This window comes from Bison bison, unplaced genomic scaffold, assembly GCF_000754665.1.
Source record: "Bison bison bison isolate TAMUID 2011002044 unplaced genomic scaffold, Bison_UMD1.0 scf7180017864283, whole genome shotgun sequence".
Lineage (NCBI taxonomy): Eukaryota > Metazoa > Chordata > Mammalia > Artiodactyla > Bovidae > Bison > Bison bison.
In genome coordinates this window covers 517,828-540,060 of record NW_011494855.1, presented here as the reverse complement: position 1 = coordinate 540,060, position 22,233 = coordinate 517,828, and the positions used below count along the sequence as shown (strand labels likewise).

The following is a 22,233-nucleotide window of genomic DNA, read 5'->3' as shown; positions in this document are numbered from 1 at the left end:
AAAAAAAAGAAAATGCATCTCTATATCCATGACAGCGATCACGATTGTTAATTTTTTAAATTTTGGTTTCCTCAGATTTTTTTCCAGTTGTTTTCCATTGCTATTTTCCCTATTTTCTTGTATGGTGAGCATGTTCTTTTATAGAAAAACCAAAACTTAAAATTTCACTAAAATCATCAGTGCTTTGGAAAGAGGCACATAACTAATTAGAAGCCAGTGAAACTTTCTTCTTCAGCTTCACAGTACTTTTTATATTTCATGTCACAGTAAAACATGTTGAACAGTAGTGCTAACATAATAGAATCATTGGACAAGATTGTCTTTATTATGAAATAGTGTAGCAAAAGCTGTTTTTAAAAATTTCCCATTTTTTCCAATTTCCTAATTCCTATATTAGGCATTAGATCCATTTGTACAATGTAACTGCTGTTTTTGCATTATTGCTATTCTTTTAAATGAAATTTAATCAAGCTAAACCAAGTTCTTGTGCCCATTTAACAAGGGCAAACTTTAGGAGCTTGCATGATAGGCAAATTCAGTTCAGTACACATCTTCATTCCTGAAGGCTAAAGGTATGCAGCTTATAGTATGATGGCAACTGTTTAAGGTGAGGGTTTGTATGATTTGTCCACTGATCCGACAGTATTTCATACCCCTATTTACAATGTAAAGTGCTATGATTTATTAATGCATTTTATAAAATAAAATGTCTTACTAAGTATAAATGACAAACAATACTTGTGTGCCTTTTTAGAATCACTTATAATAGATTTATTTTTTCCTTTAATGACCAAATCGTTAAAGTAGGGTTACCAGTGCTTTATGTTTTGGTTATTTAATGTTAGGTGGGAGCCAGGGCTTCTGCCATATCAACATCTAAATCTACCTTAGCAGTGTCTGTTTTGTAAGAGAAATGAATTGCCTGGCTTCTTTACAAGGGTAAGTATTTATCTTACAAAGCTTTTTTCCATTTTCTTTTTCACTGTAACTAGTGAATAGTTTATAATTATTTGGCTGAAAAGTAGATTGAGAAGGTATGTGGCTTGAAATCTTTAGTTACCATGTGTTATGGTGCGAAGAATTTGGTCAAGGAAAAATTATAAAACCAATATGTAGGACTTAAAGTGACCAAAAGTTTCCCTATGTTCATAGATGTTGATTTTTAAAAAAAAATAGAATGGACATTTGATTTTTTTTAAAAAATGCTTGAATTTTTCAAAATTATATTTAAAAAATAAACACGAAGTATAGAATATGCTGTTGTGATTTTTCTGGCTGAAATCTAAAAGAGAGTATATCTAGATGCGTATTTATGTAAATGATACCTCTTAGATGGAAACATTCAATGCATGTGTTTAAAATATTAAGGGGCTAGCTTTTAAAATTGCCTGATACAGAAAACCAAGGAAGGATACTCTTAAGTGTGGTGTTAGAATGGCTTCTCATTTGGCCCCTTTTTTCTTCACAGGTGAACGACCTGTGCTGGCATGTCCGGTGTCTCTCCTGCAGCGTCTGCAGGACCTCCTTAGGAAGGCACACCAGCTGTTATATTAAAGACAAAGACATTTTCTGCAAACTTGATTATTTCAGGTACACTGAAACTTCTTTTGTTTTTTTAGTAAGTAGATACACCAAGAAATTATTTACACAAAGAGAATTTTATAAATAGGCTTTCTTGTCCAGTTTTATTTACTGGACCAGGTTATTATTTATTTATCCACTTTTTCTTATACAACAGATTTCAAAATGAGAATGCTTTATATTTTTGAGGTAAATTGGATTAAAACAAAATTAGCATATTTATATGTTTTAGGAACCCAGTATATAAAAATATCTTTGAATAATTCTTTCTACCTTGGCAAATGAAAGTTTTAGGTATTATAAACAGGGAAGCGTCTTTGCTGGGCAGGAATGTGAAGTATGAAATATAAGGTGACTTATTATAGCAATGCTCTTTGTTCAGGTAGAGTAGTAAGACAAAATGAAGTAATTATAGGGGGAAAAAATCAAAAGTGTTATTGAGCTTTTACCAGTTTATTATAGAATGACCCCCTATAATATACCTATAAAATGCCAGCAGTTTGAAAACTGTGATAAACCATATTATTCAGAAGGATTGACCATTCCGGTATCAGAAATACACCAAGTCTAATTACATAACCTGACTAAAAATTCTGTTTCTTTTGTCTGTTCTTTGATATTTGTGCAATTATATTTGCCTATGGTATTAAATGTAACATTTTCTCTGCCTGGTCTCTTTATAATCATTTAAATGGAAAATTTCCTCAAGGATAGAATTCAATTCTTAATGGATAGCTATCTCAAAATTGAAATCATCCTTAAGCATGACTTTTTAAAATTATCACCATTTTCCTTTATTTGCATTTCCAAAGGAAGAAGAATTTTCATTGTGAAATTGGGAAGTTAATACTACATAATGAAGTTTGTAATACTAATTATGTTGTTTATACTCAATTTCAAAAACTGATTTAAGAGTTTAGTGATTGATTTGAATAAAATTGCTAGGCAAGTTAAAGCACTTCACGAAACCTAGAGTCCTTTATTTTATAAAATCATAGGATTTTATAATTACCCAAGTCATATATTTCTCATCAGGTTTGCTTTCTGTTTCCTCAAAAACAGTAGCAATTTGCCTCCTCTTTCACATAGGGTACACTAATCTTAATTTTTTTTTTTTTTTTTGTAATTTAAAGCTGCTTGAAATGTTTGTTTTCAGGGACTTTTTACAAGTCTAGTTCTTCAGGATTTTTTAAATACCTTGTATTTTACTATATTCAAAACTTAATTTTTATGATTCAGATTAACTTAAAAACTAGCAATACCTCTAAAGATATGTTAATGAATAGACACAGACACATATACTTTTCTAGTTTAGTGGGGATATGCCAGGCTATGACTGCAGTTGTGGTAGGAGATATGACAAAGTATCACAAGGACTGACAGAAAAAGGAAATCTTTACAGCTGGCATTTTGTTAAGATTAACTTGCATTTAATGTCCAGAAATGTGTCTAAAAGTTTTAGGTAATATTTCTCCGCCTCTTGTGGATGGTAATGCAGGAGCTTGTTTACCAAAGGAAGCATTTCTGAATTTTCCTTCCTCACGCACCAGAGTGAACAATTTTTGTTCTAGTCATTCTTTGATAATATCAATTTTAAATGTTTTAACTTTTTAAAAAAGTTTAAAGCATTTCCTAATTGTCTCAGCTTGGCTTTAAGACATCATTATTTATATCTTCAATGGTATCACTTTGTACTTTTAGTTTTTTCAGTTTGGAGGGTGTATGTGTGTTATGTTGAGTCTCTAGATAATTTATAAATGTCCTGATATTTGTTACAAAAGGATATTGAAACTCATATTTCATTTATTTTAAAAGAAAAAATCCTATCCTCCTCTAGAGTAACAATGAGAAGTTTTGTTTTCTAAACAGGTTTGAATTATGATCCCATCTCAAGTCTTGCTGCTGCTTACCATATTGACTTTTAAAAAATAATTGATTCCTGTTTCATTTTCAAAAGATTTAAATACTTGGGTTAATCCAATGAGTAATATAATGTGTTAGTTTAATCCTATGATGAATATCTCACCAAGCATTAACTCTTCACCCTTCCCCGTCCCCCATTTATGTAGAAGGTATGGAACTCGCTGCTCTCGCTGTGGGAGGCATATCCATTCTACTGACTGGGTCCGGAGGGCCAAGGGGAATGTCTATCATTTGGCATGCTTTGCCTGCTTTTCTTGCAAAAGACAACTTTCCACGGGAGAGGAGTTTGCTTTAGTGGAAGAGAAAGTCCTCTGCAGAGTGCATTATGACTGCATGCTGGATAATTTAAAAAGAGAAGTGGAAAATGGTAAATATATACTTAAAATACTTTTGAATCTTTTGGGACAGTGAACACAGGGATAAAAATGATTTTTTTCTCTTAAAGCATTATTTTGTGCAGTGTAATTGTGGTGAAACTCATTAAGCCCTCTACTGTTAGTGATGGTCTCCATCTGTTTATTTATAAGAAAAGCCATGGCATATGTATTTGCCTTGTGCCATATTCTCAGGAAGCAGCCTTGAGTTTAGGGTTCTGTTTTGCTTTTTGTAACCAGTTGTTTCCTTGTGTTTGCCTTTTAAAGGATGAGCCTTAGATGTGCACTTTCAACTTGGTGCACTTTTGGCTAAATATATAAGCCTACAAATGAAATGTTGTTTCTACATTATGCTTCTAGTATGTTCTAAATCTTACGGGATTTGGTAAACCAGAAGATGTATACAGTTTCATACCAAGCCAAGAGATGCAAGAAACCTATTATTGTATGACTGCCCCCATTTGAGTTACCAACACGTTTGGTGTGTTTTTTAAATGCAGGTAATGGAATTAGTGTTGAAGGCGCCCTCCTTACAGAGCAAGATGTTAATCATCCAAAACCAGCAAAAAGAGCTCGGACCAGCTTTACAGCAGATCAGCTCCAGGTAGACATGACAATGAATTTGAGTTTTTGAAGTCCTTTTCCACCAAAAAGAAAAAGAAAAAACCCCAATAAACAAAAAACACCAAAACTAACAAAAGCCAAACAAAAAGCAATGTCTATTCTGTCTTAAAACATTTTTATTTTTTCAAAAAGGTTAGTCTGTGCTTTTTGTGCAAATTGACTTGTTGAGTGTATGAAAACATTGCCCTATTCCAAATATCCTATTGCAATATTCCAAGAGTTGTGGTATGATGTGAGCTTATGCAAGTTTGTCTCCCTGACGCCTGTTAACATTAACATCAAGGTGCAAACAAAATGTTGCTCTGTCTTGACTTCCTGAAAAAAATTACTTTAACCTAGGTATTTATGTTACTACATGTAATTTTAATAGAAGACAGAACATTTTGGGACACTTAACAGAAAGAGACATTCAGTATGTGGGTCTGTGGGACTCTGATGTGTTCATCTTTTTAACAAACTGCATTGAGTCTTTTAATAGACAAGATTGTAGATTTTCTGAGTAGGAAGGAATTGAAAATGCCTTACCATAAATGGAAATCTACTGATTGACTGCAATCAAGTAGACCTTTCCTTGTTTTTAAAGGGGGTAGAGGGAGTAATTCTATAATTTGATGCTAAAGTTTGATTATGTTCCCTGAAAATCGAAGGATTATTTTCAACTTAGTTGCCCTAAATATAATTGTCATAACTTCTATTTTTATAGTCAGGAAAATAATGAAATAATTACTCTTTGCTTTATATTTAAGTCTGTACACACAGTGATTTATTTCTGGCATTTTTTTTTTCAGATAAATTATTTTCTAAAAGATTAGTGTGACTGAAGTATTTGCTTTATGTTAAGGTGAGGTAACATTTATTGAGCACCTACCATGTAAGTATGGCTAGGTGCTTTACACATAGTATCCATCTTAGCTCAGACTTTAGAGGATATTTATACAATGTTAATAAATGAATGAAGGTAATTTTTTGAAAAATCACTGATAGTATTCTAATACTTGTCAGTATGTAAGATGAATGCAGTATGAGAGAATATTTGTTTTGACAATGATTAAGAAAGAAGCCTTGATATGAAAGAAATATCCCAAAGGACCTTAATGTCACTGAAAAGCAATCTAGCTTTAAAATCTAGATCCATTCTTTAAAAAAATTCCAGAAAATTATTTTTGATTCCTTAATTCAGGCATCGCCTACATAGTAAGTAGAAAATGGAAGGTAAGGCAGCTGAAAGAAATATCTGTTTGAAGCTTGTTTTTCTGGGTGCTTCATTTGGTTATCATGAAAATCACGTAAAGCCCCAGGTTAGGGGATACGTGTACCTGTGGGAGACCTGGTAGCAAAACACCCAGTAGCTAAAATATAATCTCTAATATAAATATGTTCTGTGTATAAAGTGGGCTGTTTCCGTGAAAGACTGGCCATAATTTTAATAGTCATAAGACCGATAACTTTAATTTGATATAAAAATTTATTAGTAAAAGGGTAACTGAAAATTTGAAGCAACTCTTAGGTAGATATGTACAATCTCATCTGGAAAATATAGATACTAATTAAATAGAAAGGGAATAATATTTGTGGAGGTCTTTGTTTACCAAGTCCTTGCCAGATAATTTCCTGTACGTTATCTTCTTTCATCTCTTACAATTCATCCAAGAACTGCAGGGACTCCCCCAAGGCAGACAACCATGGGAATGGCAGAGAAGAGATTTGGACCCTACTTTCCAAACTTCTGGTCTTTTAATTTTTCTTAGCCTCCCAGGAGACCATGAGTAGAACTGTGCTTTACTAAGACTCCATTTAACGGCTGTGGCAGCTAAAACAAGAGTGAGATTCTGAATCTTGAAGATGGCTTTATAGTTTTAAATTGCAAATGTGCATAAAAACTACTTAAGCCATGCATTATTATATGAAAATGTGATCTGAATCATGAGTTTTTAAAAATTTATACCAGAATCATAGGTTTTAAAAATGAAGGCAGAAATTATATTCTTTCTAAGCGTGTTCTCATTTATTCAGTGTTTATTAGCATCTACCTATGCCAGGAATGACTGAAACAATGAGGCATACTCTTGTCCTCAAGTGTTCTTTGTTGCTTAGGTATCTAGGATAAATTGCATCATTATACTTTACCAGAGTTTTAATAAATCAGGCCATGTACCTCATTGTTAAATTGTCCTACTTTTCAGAAAGCTAATTATTTAAGTAGTGCTTGAATTTAGCAAAATAATAAAATATAGGTGATCATTAAGTCAAGACTATTCATACAGTACCTTGCTTGGACTTAGAAGAGTTAAAGTATGAGGAACAAACAAACTTCCCAAATTCTTTAGAAAATTATGAGAAGAAAAAAATAGTTTAACACTTACAAAATAGACTATTCTGTGTTGGCAAAAATATTTCAAATATTGTCTCATTTGTATAAATTGTATTTTAAAAGTTCCTGCCAATATTATGGTTTGCTTATTGTAGTTGGAAGTACTTGCTCAATGATTATTAATGTTAAACATGCCAGGGTTAGCACCTACTTTAATCTACTTTCAGATTAAGTTGGTCAGCTGCTACTATGCAGACTCTTGACATTTTTGGTAGACTTTCTGGCTTTAAAATGATGTGTCTACAGAGGCTAGATCCTTGACCATTTTAAATAGCTCAGAAGAGGAATAGGGTAGATTTTTGGCATCAATAGTACCTGGAAAGCAATGAAACCAAGTCGAAATTAAAAGGATTCTTTTGTGAGACTAAACACTGATGAATACATCTTACTTTTCCGTTAGCATATTCCAGTTGTAAACCATCAGTGTTGATATAAGTTTTCCTTTATTCCTTAATGAGAAATTGCTTTAGTAAATGTAATTTGGTTCCATTATTAAACTTGTGAATTTGAAATGCATTTGTGAAGAGCATATGTTTTTTGTTTTATAAATTATCTATAATGACATTACAAATAAATAGCTGTTCAGCTTTTCTCCTTGAAAAAATTAAAAAAAACAAAGACATTAATTTGTTCATTCTTTTTTTCTCTTTTGGATGTTACATGCTCAACTACATATAAACACAACTACTTGCACATGAAGATATTAAAGTAACACATTTGGAGTAGGAGAGGAAGAATGAAGCAAACTGGGCGTGATAATAAACTTTTAGGCTGTTTCTGCCCATTTTTAAAAGCAAAAGTACAAGTGCTAGTTTACAGCAAGTATGTGGACAAGTATATTGGACTGGAAGCCAGGAATGCCTTATTCTGGAAGAGTCTCTATCAGTGAGAACTTAACTGAAAAAATACATAATTTTTAAACCTCATAAGGTTTCTCGGAACAACATTGATCTTTTTCTCCACACTGTCTTCGGATTTTCTGCACATTGTGGAGGTTCATTCAGTTAATCTTGCATTATCTCCAGATATAATGGATAAGACATTCCCTTTGCCCTCCAGAAACTCACTTTCTGCTATGAAGAGCTCGACTTGCTAGCAAATTAGCTAACTACCTGGTGACAAATGCAGTGGCAGAAGATGGTATTATTTGAGGAACATAGTAAAGAGTGCAGTTAATCTTGACTGTTGGAAATGATGTCAGGGTCAGCAGGACTTTAGGTTAGGTAGATTACCCCCATCCCATGCCCAGGACATGCACAATCATTTGGATGCTAGGCTCCACTCTCTCATTCTTATAATACTTTCTTTATATTTTATACTTCCCTCTATTGACTTTTAATAGTAATAAAATTCAAATATCTTGCTTGATTCCCATTACTTCCTTTTCTGAAGGAATCTAAAGCCCTTTGCTTGTGCTTTTATTCTGGAGCTCCTCTTCCTCCTCCTCCTTCACTCCATGCATCTCACTTTAACTTGTATTGTTGTATTGTTGGCATGCATATATCTTTCTCCCAGGAAGCTGAGGCCAGGTTCCAATCCAAAGGTTCACATCAGAATCACCTGGGAGCTTTTCGATCTATGAATGTTTAGATCTCAGGAAATTCTTATGCAATAGACTGATGAGTATCTCTCTTTTAAGGTCCCAGATGTTCCTTTGCATAGAACAAGTGTCGAAACAAGGAATGATGGAGTAATTGCAATTAAGTGGAGTGCAATCTGTTGCACTGTCTACTATTTTCATACTAATAAAAATTGATGTAGGGGCCTTGAACCTGTTTAGTTGAATAGAGGTCAAAGATATGAGTTTTATATTTTTAAAAATTGCTTAATGCTAGTAATTTTTAACAAAATGGAAAAAATAGTAAATAGACTTTTATGCATTTTTTGTGGGTTGTAAGAATGGAAGAAAAGGTGAGCTTATTTTTAACAGCATAGTTGAGAAACAAGTTTTTTATGTTGAAATTTATTTTTTTAAAGATTTGAGCATAGCAACTTGTGCATAATTTTACATAATATGCATTCTTTTTATTGATATACACTTCTCTGTATTGATTTTCAAGTAGTAAAATACAAGTACTCCATTTTCTTGTGCATGCCTTATCTCTCCTGTCATCAAAGTTCAGAAGATTGAGCTTCTTATTTTTAGCTATTTACTATTTACTACCTACATTTTTTAAAAAAACAGGTTATGCAAGCACAGTTTGCTCAGGACAACAACCCAGATGCACAGACTCTCCAGAAACTGGCAGAAAGGACAGGCTTGAGCAGACGTGTGATACAGGTGACTATTTTAAAGGTTAATCAAGAGATACTAAAAGTTCTATTCTAGGTTTTTATAAGTGTACATTGTGGGTGTGTGCGTAGAAATGTCTAAGCATTAGCTTCTCATTTTAGATATCTTCACATTCTAAATCAGTTTTTTAAAAAGCCTGATAATTAATTAGCCTGCATGATCCAGGCTACCATTTGTTAGACAGCTCTTTGCAGAAGTTACTTCATTCATTGCTCAGAGCAAGCCTAAGATCCTAAGGCTAAAAAGACAACTACGGTTTGAAGCTAGATCTGTTTCTGAAGCCAGAATTGTTTCTACTTTTCTATGATTGTGTATGTGGATATGTGTGTGTACAGGGGGTGGGCAATGTTGATGACCTTTATTAAAGATCCAGGTAGAAGGAATGATGTAAACAAAAGTAGGGAAGGATAAGTTAGAGCAAATTTGTTGGAAGATAAAATTTATGTTTGCAAATTGTGGGAAATAGAGTTGTTTGAGCTGAATTTGGAGAGGCCTGTGAATATCAAGTTTGCTTCTGAGTAGGAGAAAACCATGATATGTATTTTTAGGAAGAAAGGACTGGTGACAGTACATAGGAAGACTTAGAGTTGGGAGAGGCTACATGGAGATTGACAGATTAGGTGTGATGCCCAGCAAAATAATGATTTTTCAAAAAGAGACTTAGCTGGTGGCCTCAAATTCATTCTGAAACATTTTATCGACTGAAGACTAATGGCAGGCACTGGATGCAAGAGAGACAAGGAAAACGACCTGGACGCAATAATGGTGAAGCAGAGAGACATCAAAGATGACTTATATTTGAAGTCAAAGTATCCATGGAAATGGTGTTACTGACAGGACTATTAAAATAGGTTAAATTAAAACAGGTTTTAAATTAAAACCTATTAAAACAGGTTTTTTAAAATGTGGGTTCGGAAGTTGAGAGGGAGATGAATTCCTTTTCCAGCTCTGATTATCAGGCAATGATGGTGGCAGTTGAGCATGTAAACCGGTATTTTAAAGGATGAAACACCATTTCCATGGATACGCTTCCCTGGTGGCTCAGAAAGTAAAGAATCCACCTACAGTGCAGGAGACCTGGGTTTGATGCCTGAGTTGGGAAGATCCCCTGGAGAAGGGAATGGCTACCCACTCCAGTATTCTGGCCTGGAGAATTCCATGGACAGAGCCTGGCAGCCTACAGTCCATGGGATCACAAAGAGTTGGACACAACTGAGCAACCTTTACAAAGGATGAACAAGACTCATGAAACTAGCCCCTTTATAGAGACACTGTGGACAGTAAAAACTGAAGAATGAACTTTATGGAGCAAGCTGTTTGAACTAGACCATCACAGCCAGAACCAAGGAATGAGTCTAGTGTATGAAGCATCATGGAAGCCCAAGGACTGAGGTAGATTCAAGATGGAGGTGGTCAACTGTATCAGGATCTTATATTTCCCTTCGATTAGGGAAATGGAAAACAATTTTAAATAATATTTAAGGTTAAAAAGGTATAGCAGAGTAATGATGCAAGTGACTGTAAGATGAAGTTCAGTGGGGAAAAACAGTTTAGTCTAACACTGAATTATAATGTTTTATTTCTTAAATTTGCTGGTGGGTAAACAGGTGTTTATTCAGTTTATTTCTATTAGGCCTGAAGTATTTCATAATTAAAAGATCATTTATTCCAAGAAGTCAGTGGGAGAGACCTGATGATACCTCAGCTTCTCTGAAGACCTAGATTTGCAGTGGATTTGGTTAAGTTCAGTGTAATGAGGCTGTCTGAGGCGGCAAGTCCCATAACCTCAGTACTTTCAGATGTCCAGGGTATTGTGTTTGTCTCAGAGTGCCAGATTCTAGAAAGGGGCTAACAAGGAACCAGTGTGAAAAGAGTGCTCCCTTAGAGAAAGATTAAGGTCAAGAAAGTCTGGAAATCATGTGCTGTTATTAACAGCAACAGGGATTTTTATCTGGAGAAAAGATCCAGAGATGGTAAGGGAAGGAAGAGTATAAACAGGTGTCTTTAAATGGTTATGAAAGGCGGCAGGATCATGTCTCTGTGAGGGAATGTAGAAGAAAAACAGATTTCACTCACAGTGAAGAATTTTCTCAGTATGTAAGTCTACAAAATTGGCATTGGCTACCACTGAGCACTACTGGTAAAGAAACTGCCTGCCAGTGCAGGAGACATGGGTTCAATCCCTGGGTCAGGAAGATCCTCTAAAGGAGGCTTGGCAACCCACTTCAGTATTCTTGCCTGGAGAATCCTATGGACAGAGGAGCCTGGCGGGCTACAGTCCATGGAGTCACATAGAGTCGGGCATGACTAAGCAACTAGCACACACCATTGAGGTGGTGAGTTTCCTTTACGTGGAAGTGAAACTTCCTTTGTTGAGGTAGTTCCAACTCAATGGTCTGAGGGGGTCCTCATAATCTAAAGACTATACATTCAGCGACAGTGATTGCTGTAGCTAAGTCAGATTCATGGTTATTATGTTTTAGATTACTTTGAAGTTGGAAGCAAAGGAAAATGGAAGATTTTCTGAGAGCTTTCTTTATTATTTGAAGAAGTAAGAACCCCAGACAGACATCTCTCTTATAATTTCCAGGTATTTAGGTCACCAGTATTATGAGAAAGTTAACTACATTCCAAGCCCTAGAACCTAGAGAGTATATTGTTGGGTGGTGGCTTTTAATATGTAAGAGTTAAATATTTTAATAAGATGGCAAAGGAGTACTAACAACTCAAATATATAGTCCTTTACAGTATTTTTGAAGGATTAATTACTGTGAACTCAAATAGTAGTCAGAACCTCTTTGCCCAGCTACTTCTTAGCATTGAGCACACATTAGAAATGGTAAAGAAAAGAGATTTACTAGGCCTCAATTCTTATATGCAAACTAGGTTACCCAAATATTAGGTGGAAATACTGGTCCTATGCAGGATATTATTACAGATCTCACCTTTACTAGCTAAAGTCTACATGAAAGTGAAAATTATTAGTCGCTCAGTCGTGTGTGACTCTCTGCGACCCGTGGACTGTAGCCCACCTGGTTCTTCTGTCCATGGAGTTCTCCAGGCAAGAATACTGTAGTGGGTAGCTATTTCCTTCTCCAGGGGATCTTCCCAATCCAGGTAACAAACCTGGATCTCCTGCATTGCAGGCAGATTCTTTACCATCTGAGCCTCCAGGGAAGCCCTGAAAGTCTGCATAGTGAGACATTGTAACAGAGCAGATCATCACTGAGCTGAAATCACAGAACAAGGATGGGTGATTTTACTTTTAACAGTCTGCATCCAGATAAAATCACTGCTCACATATCCTTTCACAAAGTTGAATTATGAGTTGTATATCTTACAGAAACATGATAAAACATTCCTGTTTCTCCCAGTGTGCTTGGAGTTCTCTTTCTATATTAAAATACACATCCTTTGTATTGCTATATAATTTATTTAGTTTATTTTGAAATTTTTTACATCATAAAAATTCTACAATGAAGAACATTGTGTATATACTTTGTGCATTTATTCAGTGGTGTATATAGGATAAATTTCTAGAAGTGAGATTATTGAGTCAAAAGATAAAAACATTATAAGAGGCTTTGACTGATAGTACAAAATTCACCTTGGATAAAATTCATAATCAATTTATTCTCCCAGAACCTACATATGAAATTTCTCTTTCCTCAAAGTAGATAAATCCTAAAAACTATCATTCTTTTACATCCTTTCCAATTGCCAGTAAGAAAATATCATTGTTTTTATTTACCTTTCTTTTATTATCAATAAACCTTAATATGTTTACTTATATTGTGATTAAAAATGTATTTTTTAGCTGATTTTTATATTGGGTTATTTCTTTTCTCTTTATCCTACTGATTTTTATTATTTATCATGTTAAACTTTCATAGTTCATCAATTGCCTTTTCATTTATTTTTACTACATAGAAATTTTACATTGTTTTATATTCAGATCTCTTCATATATTTTTTCTGATAGCTTTGGTCTTTTTCTTGCTTCACCTAGAGAAGTATATCGACATTGGCTTTTGTTTCAATAAACATTTTCCCAATTATTTATATCTAAACCCTTATTTATTTGTAATGGACTTTTGGTTACATGTTGTAAAGTTGAGATTTTTCTTTTTTTCCCCCCAAATGATTAGGTAGCTTTCTCTAATCCATTCTGTGCCAGCTCTAATTTCTCAGTCATTTAAAATTACATCTTTTTCATACATTAAATTCTTTTATTTGGCCCTTTGGGTTTTCTAAGAGATTGATATAATGCGCTAGTCTTTTCTTTTACAGAATGTCTATGTGGCCTGCTTTCAGCTTATGTATTTTACAATTTACAGCTTAGATTTTTAAAAGTATCTTACTTAGAAGAAATTTTAACTCTGTTAGAGGTTTGCAAAGCAAGAGGAAATTTTAAGTCAGTAAGGAGAATCAAGGAGAAGGCAATGGCACCCCACTCCAGTACTCTTGCCTGGAAAATCCCATGGACGGAGGAGCCTGGTAGGCTGCAGTCCATGGGGTCGCTAGGTGTCGGACATGACTGAGCAACTTCACTTTCACTTTTCACTTTCATGCATTGGAGAAGGAAATGGCAACCCATTCCAGTGTTCTTGCCTGGAGAATCCCAGGGACGGGGGAGCCTGATGGGCTGCCATCTCTGGGGTCTCACAGAGTCGGACACGACTGAAGTGACTTAGCAGCAGCAGCAAGGAGAATCAAAAGGACTTGTATTTCATTCCTCAAGCTAGATAGCCCTCATGTCAGAAGTTTTCTGATGCCTAAAATCTTCAGCTTTATTTAAATGTGCAGGTTACATGATACTTTGTGTTTTCAAAACTCTTTGCTTAATTACCTGTTGATTTTTTTCTAGGGGGTATCTGAATCACATTAAGGTAGTTATTCTACTGTTAACATCAGGCTATCTTCATATTTATTTCCAAAGTCTGAAATTCTTTAAAAAAATAACTGAGTATTTTCCACCTAATATATAATTTATTGGAGACATAAGACACCTTGAAGAAACTCTGGGAATTGTAGTGCCGTGTGTTTTAGGTTAATGTAGTCCTCTGGGGTGCCTGTCTTCTGGGCAGTGTCAGGGGAAAAGGCAGGTGGCAGCTGTCCCTGGTTAAAAGTTGGAGAATGTGTGAGTGTGTTTTCTTGGCTGGCTGGGTGACGGCAGTGGCACCTGTTGTTCAGGAGCCTGTAAAGGGAGCTGTGACTGAAGACTCTGGATGAAATCTCTGTACAGATACCCGAGTCTCACTGCTGCCCTGGAACATGGGTGATAAGGCTGTAACTACATCATTTTCCTTGATACATGCCTACGCTTATTCCTGAGATACTCCTTAGATGCTACCCCTCAGCCACCTGCTCAGACCCATTTTCCTTTGGTTTTAACCCCTTGAGTTTATACCTCTGTTTATGAGTCCCAAGGATAACAAGGTATGCCTTTTGAAGTCAGGCCAACTTTTTAATAAATCTTTTTTATTCAGCCCTCTGTTCTGCATTGTTCAGCCCTGATTCCCTTGAGTCATCAACTAACAGCCTGCCAGCCCTGGGCAGAGACTTATGCCCCTGGCCTTCTCCCTTGATCCCCAAATGTTCTTATCCTAATTTCCTTATAAAGTTTTAATCCCTCCACTTCTCTGTCTTCTTATGACAGAGTTGTTTGGAGTGATAGCAAATAAATGCTGTAATATTTCAATAGAGGAACACTCTGTAGGCAGGTTATATCTAAGTGCAAGAAGTTCACATGAGGGTAGCTTAGTTACTGGAAGCATTCTGGGTGGTCTAGACTTGTTTACCCTGACCTGCATGTAAAATTCTGCTTAACCCAGAACTTCCTTTATTTCTGTGATGGAGTGGACAACAAAGTGGTTAGCTCTTTACATTTGGTGAACTGTTTCACCAGTGGATATGTTTGCATTTTATTCTACTTAAATATTGCCAGTTGTTTCTTACTGTAAGCCTGACTTCAACATGCTTCTTAGAGAATAGCCTATGTATTTACTAAGAGAAATTGAACTCAGCAGGTTACCAAGAGACTGGAATAACTGAATCAAGAGGTTTGTAGAAAGCCTTAAGTTCTCAGTGGGGATTTTAATCATTTGAAAATGGATTTCAAATAAGTCCAGCAGGTGTCTGAGAATACAGTGAGTAGTGTATTTTAAAAAAATTTCTGATGAAAGGGTTTTTTCCATTTTTCTTTTTGTCCCAAATGTCAGTAGGAGAATCAAGGAAACTTTTCTGAAATTTTGAATCCCCTCCCCCGTTTTTATTTTGGAAGATGCTGGCTTATTATAAAACCAGTTTTAAATTAAATCATCAGATAATTAATATTTGAGCAAAGAAAATGACTGTTGATAACTGCAAAATTATTTCTCTTGTGTCTACAGAACTCTGCTTTAAAGAAAGCTTCTTTAGATTTATGCTGTGCTTATATGGTAGAGTTGCATCCTTTGTAGTATTGAACTGGTATTGTACTCAGCTGCTATGTGACATAGCTACTGTTGCTCTTCTCCTCTCTCAGGTATGGTTTCAGAACTGTAGAGCACGCCACAAGAAACATGTCAGTCCTAATCACTCCTCCTCTGCCCCAGTCACAGCAGTGCCACCCTCCAGACTGTCTCCACCCATGTTAGAAGAAATGGCTTATTCTGCATATGTGCCCCAAGATGGGACGATGTTAACTGCACTGCATAGTTATATGGATGGTAGGTATCCTAACATTTAACAGCTGCCTTTCAAACAATCACTCATACCTTCTCATATTATATTGTTAATAGGATTCACATTTTGAAATATTACCTCAGTAGTAGCTGAAAAATACTGTGGGAGAGGGATGCAGTAGGGAGAAGAACTATCCAACCTTCTTCTGTGACAACCTTTTAAGGGGCATGCAAAGCACTCACTTTACAGCTAAAATACAGATATTCATAATGACTCATAGATAGTGCTTGATTTTTACTTAGAAAAAACATTCGTTTTGTTTTGACCTGATAAATATTTGAATAATTTATTTTCCTATGGTCAGAGACAGTAGTCACCCTCAGATTTTTAGATTGAGGTTTACTTAATTTTGTTAAAGAAATTTTTTTATTGAAGTAAAATGTACATGTAGAAAAGTACACACATAAGTATTCAACTTGATGAATTAATAAAATCAACATATCCGTGTAAATACTACCCAGAGGCAGTAGTAGGATGTAATTAGCACCTCAGAAGCTTCTCCTATGTCCCTTCCCACTCATTATCCTCTTCCTCCAAAGTAACATTGCCTTGACTTCCAAAATCGTGTCCTGGTTTTGCCTGTTGTTGAGCTTTATATAAATCAAACCTTGCAGAATGTATTCTGTGTCTCACTGCTTTCAACTGTAATGTTTGTGAGATTCCTTTGTATTGTTGCAAGAATCAGTGATTTGTTTCATTGTTATACAAAATTCCACTGTAGGATACCATTATCCACTTAGGGTTGGTAGGCATTCATTTTATTTCCGGTTTGGGCTTTTATGTATATGATGCTATGGGCCTCATTATACACGCCTTTGGGTGCAGATTAATTCACAGTTTTATTTAGTACATATATGCTAAGAGTAGCATATAGGGTCCTGACTACACATATGTTCAATCTTAGTTGATTCTGCCAAAAAGTTTCTGATACTGGTTGAACCAATATACACTCTGACCACCAGCACATGAGAGTTCAAGGTGCTCTACATCCTCTCCAGCACTTGATGTGGTGTGACCTCTTAATTTAGCCAGCTTAGTGGTTGTATAGTGCTATCTCATTATTTTCATTTGCTTTTCCCTCATCACTGATGAGCCTGAGTATTTTTTCTTTGGGCATTTGTATATTTGTTTTTTTTTAAATTTTTGTGAAGTACCTGTTCATGTCTTTTGCTTATTGGTCTGTTGGCTTGTCTGTTTTGTTTTTCCTTGATTTGTGCTAATTTTGGCTGTATATTGCATATAGATCAGTTTTTTCATAATTATATGTATTACTCTATTAAGGGTATGTTTTATGGAGCACAAGTTCCTAATTTTAATGTAGTTCATCAGTTTTATTCCTTCATGAGGAATGCTTTTTTTATGACCTGTTCAAGAAATTGTTCCTACTCAAAGATAATGAAGATATTCCTATCAGTTCAGTTCAGCCGCTCAGTCGTGTCTGACTCTTAGCGACCTCATGGACTGCAGCACTCCAGGCCTCCCTGTCCATCACCAACTCCCAAAGCTTGCTCAAACTCATGTCCATTGAGTCAGTGATACCATCCAACCATCTCATCCTCTGTCATCCCCTTCTCCTGCCTTCAGTCTTTCCCAGCATTGGGTCTTTTCCAGTGACTCAGTTCTTTACATCAGGTAGCCAAAGTATTGGAGCTTCAATGTCAGTCCTTCTAATGAATATTCAGTACTGATTTACTTTAGGATTGACTGGTTTGATCTCCTTGCTATCCAAGGGACTCTCAAAAGTCTTCTCTAACACCACAGTTTGAAAGCATCAATTCTTTGGTTCTCAGCTTTCTTTATGGTCCAATTCTCACATACATACATGACCACTGGAAAAACCATAACTTTGACCAAATGGACATTTGTCATATATTCCTCCTATGGTATCTTCTACAAACTTCACTAACCATGTTTTACCTTGACATTTAGATTTACAGTCCATCTAGAATTGAATTTTCTATGTAGTGTAAAATAAGGACAAAGTCTTTGCTTTGTTTATGAAAGTACCAATTTCCCAGCTGATTTTCTGTGCTACATTTGTCATAAACCAAGTGTCTATATAGTTTATATGTCAACTTCTGTACCCTTAGAAGAGCCTAGAGGGCTACTGTCCATGGGGTCACAAAGAGTTGGGTGTGACTGAAGGGACTTAGTACATACTATTCTGTTTTACTGGTCCATTTCTGTATCCATACCTAATTGTTTTACTAATGCTGGATATATAATTCTTGATATCCAGTAATACATGTTATCCTATTTTATTGTTTAAGTTTGTATTGCCTCTTCTTGACCCTTTATGTTCCCATAATTTTTTCCAACAAAAAAAGAGAAAATAGTTGAGATTTTCATGTCATCTATTAAATCAGTTTGTAGGAAACCACCATCTTAATAATATTGTCTTCCAAACCATGATCTTAGTCTATCTTTCTGTTTATTTAGGTCACCTTCAAATGCTCTCTTATATTCTGGAGTTTTCTGTTTAGGAACCTTGCACATCTTTTGTTAGGTTTTTTTTAATAGGTTTTTGTTTTGATGCAGTTAGTTGTAAATGGTTTTTCCTTTATATGTGGAAATCTGGGTTTACAGCTATTTTCTTTCAGCACTTTGACATATGAATAAAATAGTTTCTTCCATTGTTTCTGTTATTTAGAATATAGTTAATTGACTTGATACCACTTACTGTTGAAGTCAGCTGTGGGTCTTATTCTTGTTTCTTTAAAAGTGAATGTCCTTTTCCCCCAGCTTTTCTCTTTGTGCTTGGTTTTAAGTTTTGTAGAATGTGCCTAGATATGCTTCTTGAATATGAAAGTTTGATGTATTTGCTTATACAAACTTTCTGTATCTTCAAATATTATTTCTGCTATTACTGAAAAAGCCCATATTTTCTAGCCTTTTGATCTTCCATGTTCTGGACTAGATATTTTCTTCTGACCTGTATTCCAGTTCACTAATTCTCTCTCTGTATATGCTGTAAAACTCACTTGCTGAGGTCTTAATTTCAGTTATTGTTTTCAGTTTTTAGAATTTCCATTTCATTCTTTTATATAGTTTTTATTTCTATACCAGAATTATCTCTCTTATCACTTTATTCCCTAATACAATTGTTATATTATAGTTATTTTAAAGTTCATACCTGACAACTCCAATATCTGGATATTTTCGCAATCTATTCTATTGTTTTTCCCTCTTTGTTTTTAGTCATGTCGTATTTGCCTTGTTACTTTTTTATTGCACTTCGGATGTGAGGTATGAAAACTAGAAATAATTTGAAGCTCTGAATGGGATATTTTCCACCAGAGAGAATTTAGTTTTGCCATTGGCAGGGAGTTAGGTCAGGGGAAGACCCACTTAATCCAATCAGACATCAGTTCTCACAAAGGCTGGCATGTTTCTGGGTCACCACTTCTTGGCAGTAGCCTTTTGGGATAACCCCAAAACTTGTGTTTTGTTTTGTGTGTATTGTTTTTAATGAGGGCTTCTCTTCAGTGTTACCTGGTCCTTCATATTTGTTCCCCACCACCCAAAGTCTAACTCCTGAAAACTCTGCTAAACTTCTCAGCCTCCCAGGCACTCATTTTCTTTTAAAATTGTCTTTACACTTGTGGAGGAAAAGTAGCCTCATTTTATTTCCTTCCTTCTCTAGGACTTGGCTTTGTGAACTCTCACTGCCTTGGTATCTTTCAGATGCCTTCAAACAGCTTTTCAAAAATTTTGTCCGGCTTTCTTAGTTGCTCTTAGAAGGACGTTTAGTTTGAAGCAGCATAGTCTTTGCTGAGAGTGAAAAGTTCATTTTAAGGTTTGGTTAAAGTAAAAATCAGAGCCTGTATCATTGTTGCCATTTACCTACGCTAGGATTAAAATTGTGTGTGTTCACATGAGTGACTGTTGTGTTGCCTGAGTCAAATGTGTTTTCATGTATGCTTAGGAAAGAGGCAGTTAAACATCCATAAACGGGAATTTGGGGCAGGAGTCACCCTATAGAGGAACCTTCATATGAAATTTGGCAATTTCTCTGTAGACGAAGGTGGTATGTTTCTGGCTGCAGGGTAAAGTGCAGTGAATGGGGTATGGATGGAGGACTTTAAAGTGGCAAAAGCTTGGGTCCCAAAATAAAGATTTTGGAGTAAACCATTCCTGGATTCTCGTAATATTATACTCACTATGCTGAATAAGTTAATGCTTCTGCTGAGGTCAGTGGAATAGCTTGGTGCCCTCAGCTATAATCAGTAGTGAGAGGACTTTGCCTTGGATTGTTTTTTGTTTGTTTTTAAGTCAGTTTTATTTACCGTACAAAACTGATCCACAAATTTCTTTCTATTTTGTAGCTCATTCACCAACAACTCTTGGACTCCAGCCCTTGTTACCCCATTCAATGACACAACTGCCAATAAGTCATACCTAATTCCTTTTTTCAGGGATAGAAATGATTAAGGATATAAACTTGTCATTTGTTATGTATAAAATACCATTGAAAATATATTAATGTTAATTTTTTATTTAACACCCAAAGCATTTCCAACATCACTTTGCTGCCCAGGTATGTATCTCTAGTTGGCCTGCAAGACACTTTTATTGATTCTTCATTTTTTGTAAAACTTATGTTTACAAGAAGAAAATAAATCAAAACTTTTTTTTTGTATTGTATGAAAATAGTTCACTCAAGTGTGTATCTGTTAATTTATTTGTCATCAAAAGAGCACTTTGCCTAAAAGAAAGGACTGACAAGTGTGCAAAATGTTTACAATCCTTTGTGAAATTGTAGTTTATCATTAGTTTGTATCTGTAAGTTATTGTTATAAATATTACCTGTATTTTTTGTTATATACAACTTTATACTTTGAAGCTTGTATCTGTGAATTTGCAATTGAAATTTATTTTGCCAATGTTTTCTGAATGAACTGAATAAAGCTTCTGTTGTAGCATGCCATGCAAACACATTATTGTGTTTGTGGTTGATGAACTATGGCTGTAAATAACACTATAGTTTAATAAGCCCACCATTCTAAGTTTATTAAACATTTTTCATTCTTGTGAAAGTTTCAACCAGTTTATCCTTTTTGTGTGTGTATTTTCAGCAGTAAGTTGACTTCAGCCTCTTACACATATAATAACAACTTTTACTTTTAAAAGTCATTTTGTTTTGAGCTTTGTTGTGAGTACATTTTAATAGGAAACTTATTTGTGGATGATTGCACTTACTCAAGAACACATGAAAGTATCTCATTTGGCAAATTGTCTCTTTTGAACTAGTTAATAAAATTAATGTGAAAGAAAAGGCAGAGTGCTTTTCAAAATGACCTTTTGGGGTGTCCCAAGCCAGAAATGAAATGTGGGCCATTAGAATGTATTTCTTAAGGGTTGAAAAAGGAGGACAAGAAATATTTGGAGTTTGTGATCAATGCTTCTAGAGCAGAGACTCTTTACTTTTTCTTCCTAGTGAACCCTCTTTAGGGATTGTGATTGAGAGCTGAAATCTAAACCTCAGGACTTTATCCTATGTAGCAGTGGACACTTGTCTCGGAATTACAAAAGTAAGTAGCGCCACCCTCACTAATTTTTGGATTTAAAGAATTTAATCAGTACTTACTTCTTATCTTTTATATACCAATCAGGAAAAAAAAAGTAGTGAGAAAGAAATCTTAAGTTTAAGTCTTTGTTTAACTTGGCGGGTTCACATCTGGCTGAGGACTGGAAGTAATAGTGGAGTATTTGTAATTCTATTCTAGTAATCATAAATGCAACCAGAAAGCAATCACGTGGATGTCAGTAACTTACTATCTGCCTCAAACCAGAAGCAACAAACCTAAGTTTCACTATGGGAGAAAGGGGGGAAAAAGTGTTTTGTTTTTTTAAACTTGCTACTCCAGTTACAATCCTTTTGGCCAAAAACAAAGAACATAGCCAGTAGTCACCGTATCTGATCTTGTGAAATCGATGCTAATCTCCTGGGTTCTTGTCTACCTGTCCCAGGCACCACATGGTGAGGTCAGCTTTCCTTTACCAGATGTGGAAGAAAGCTCTTGTAGTCTAGCCAACCTCTGTGCTGTAAGCGGCTTCTTCCACTTCCCAGCTGCATGTAATTGGCACCATTTAGCTTGGAAGGTGCTTGATTGTGAGTGTTCCTTCTCTGGCTCTTTTGCCTTTTTTTCTGTGCTCAGAGAAATGTTATGAACCACATCATTACCATTTTTAGTTCCAAAGATGAATGCCCAAAGTTGAAGTAAAATTTCCGTAACAGAGAAGTTCAAAGTTGTCAAAATAATGAGACTTATAGATCCAGCATATGAAGTTGCTAATAATAAAAATGGGATAGATAAGAAAGTACTAAAACATTTTTTGCAT

The 22,233-nt window shown here is 35.2% G+C and overlaps 1 protein-coding gene across 4 annotated transcripts in view; it reads left to right on the top strand.

Moving 5' to 3' along the window:
* The window catches only part of LHX8 (LIM homeobox 8), a 29,872-nt gene extending 9,044 nt beyond the window's left edge, over positions 1–20,828 (top strand). For all 4 annotated transcript variants that reach the window (XM_010849419.1, XM_010849420.1, XM_010849417.1 and 1 more), the window contains 6 exons: positions 1,469–1,590; positions 3,651–3,871; positions 4,379–4,482; positions 9,059–9,154; positions 15,692–15,875; positions 20,217–20,828. In XM_010849419.1, the coding sequence (XP_010847721.1) occupies positions 1,469–1,590; positions 3,651–3,871; positions 4,379–4,482; positions 9,059–9,154; positions 15,692–15,875; positions 20,217–20,293 (804 nt within the window). In that variant the 3' untranslated portion in view covers positions 20,294–20,828. The remainder of the gene's footprint in view (positions 1–1,468; positions 1,591–3,650; positions 3,872–4,378; positions 4,483–9,058; positions 9,155–15,691; positions 15,876–20,216) is intronic.
* Positions 20,829–22,233: the final 1,405 nt, after the last annotated feature.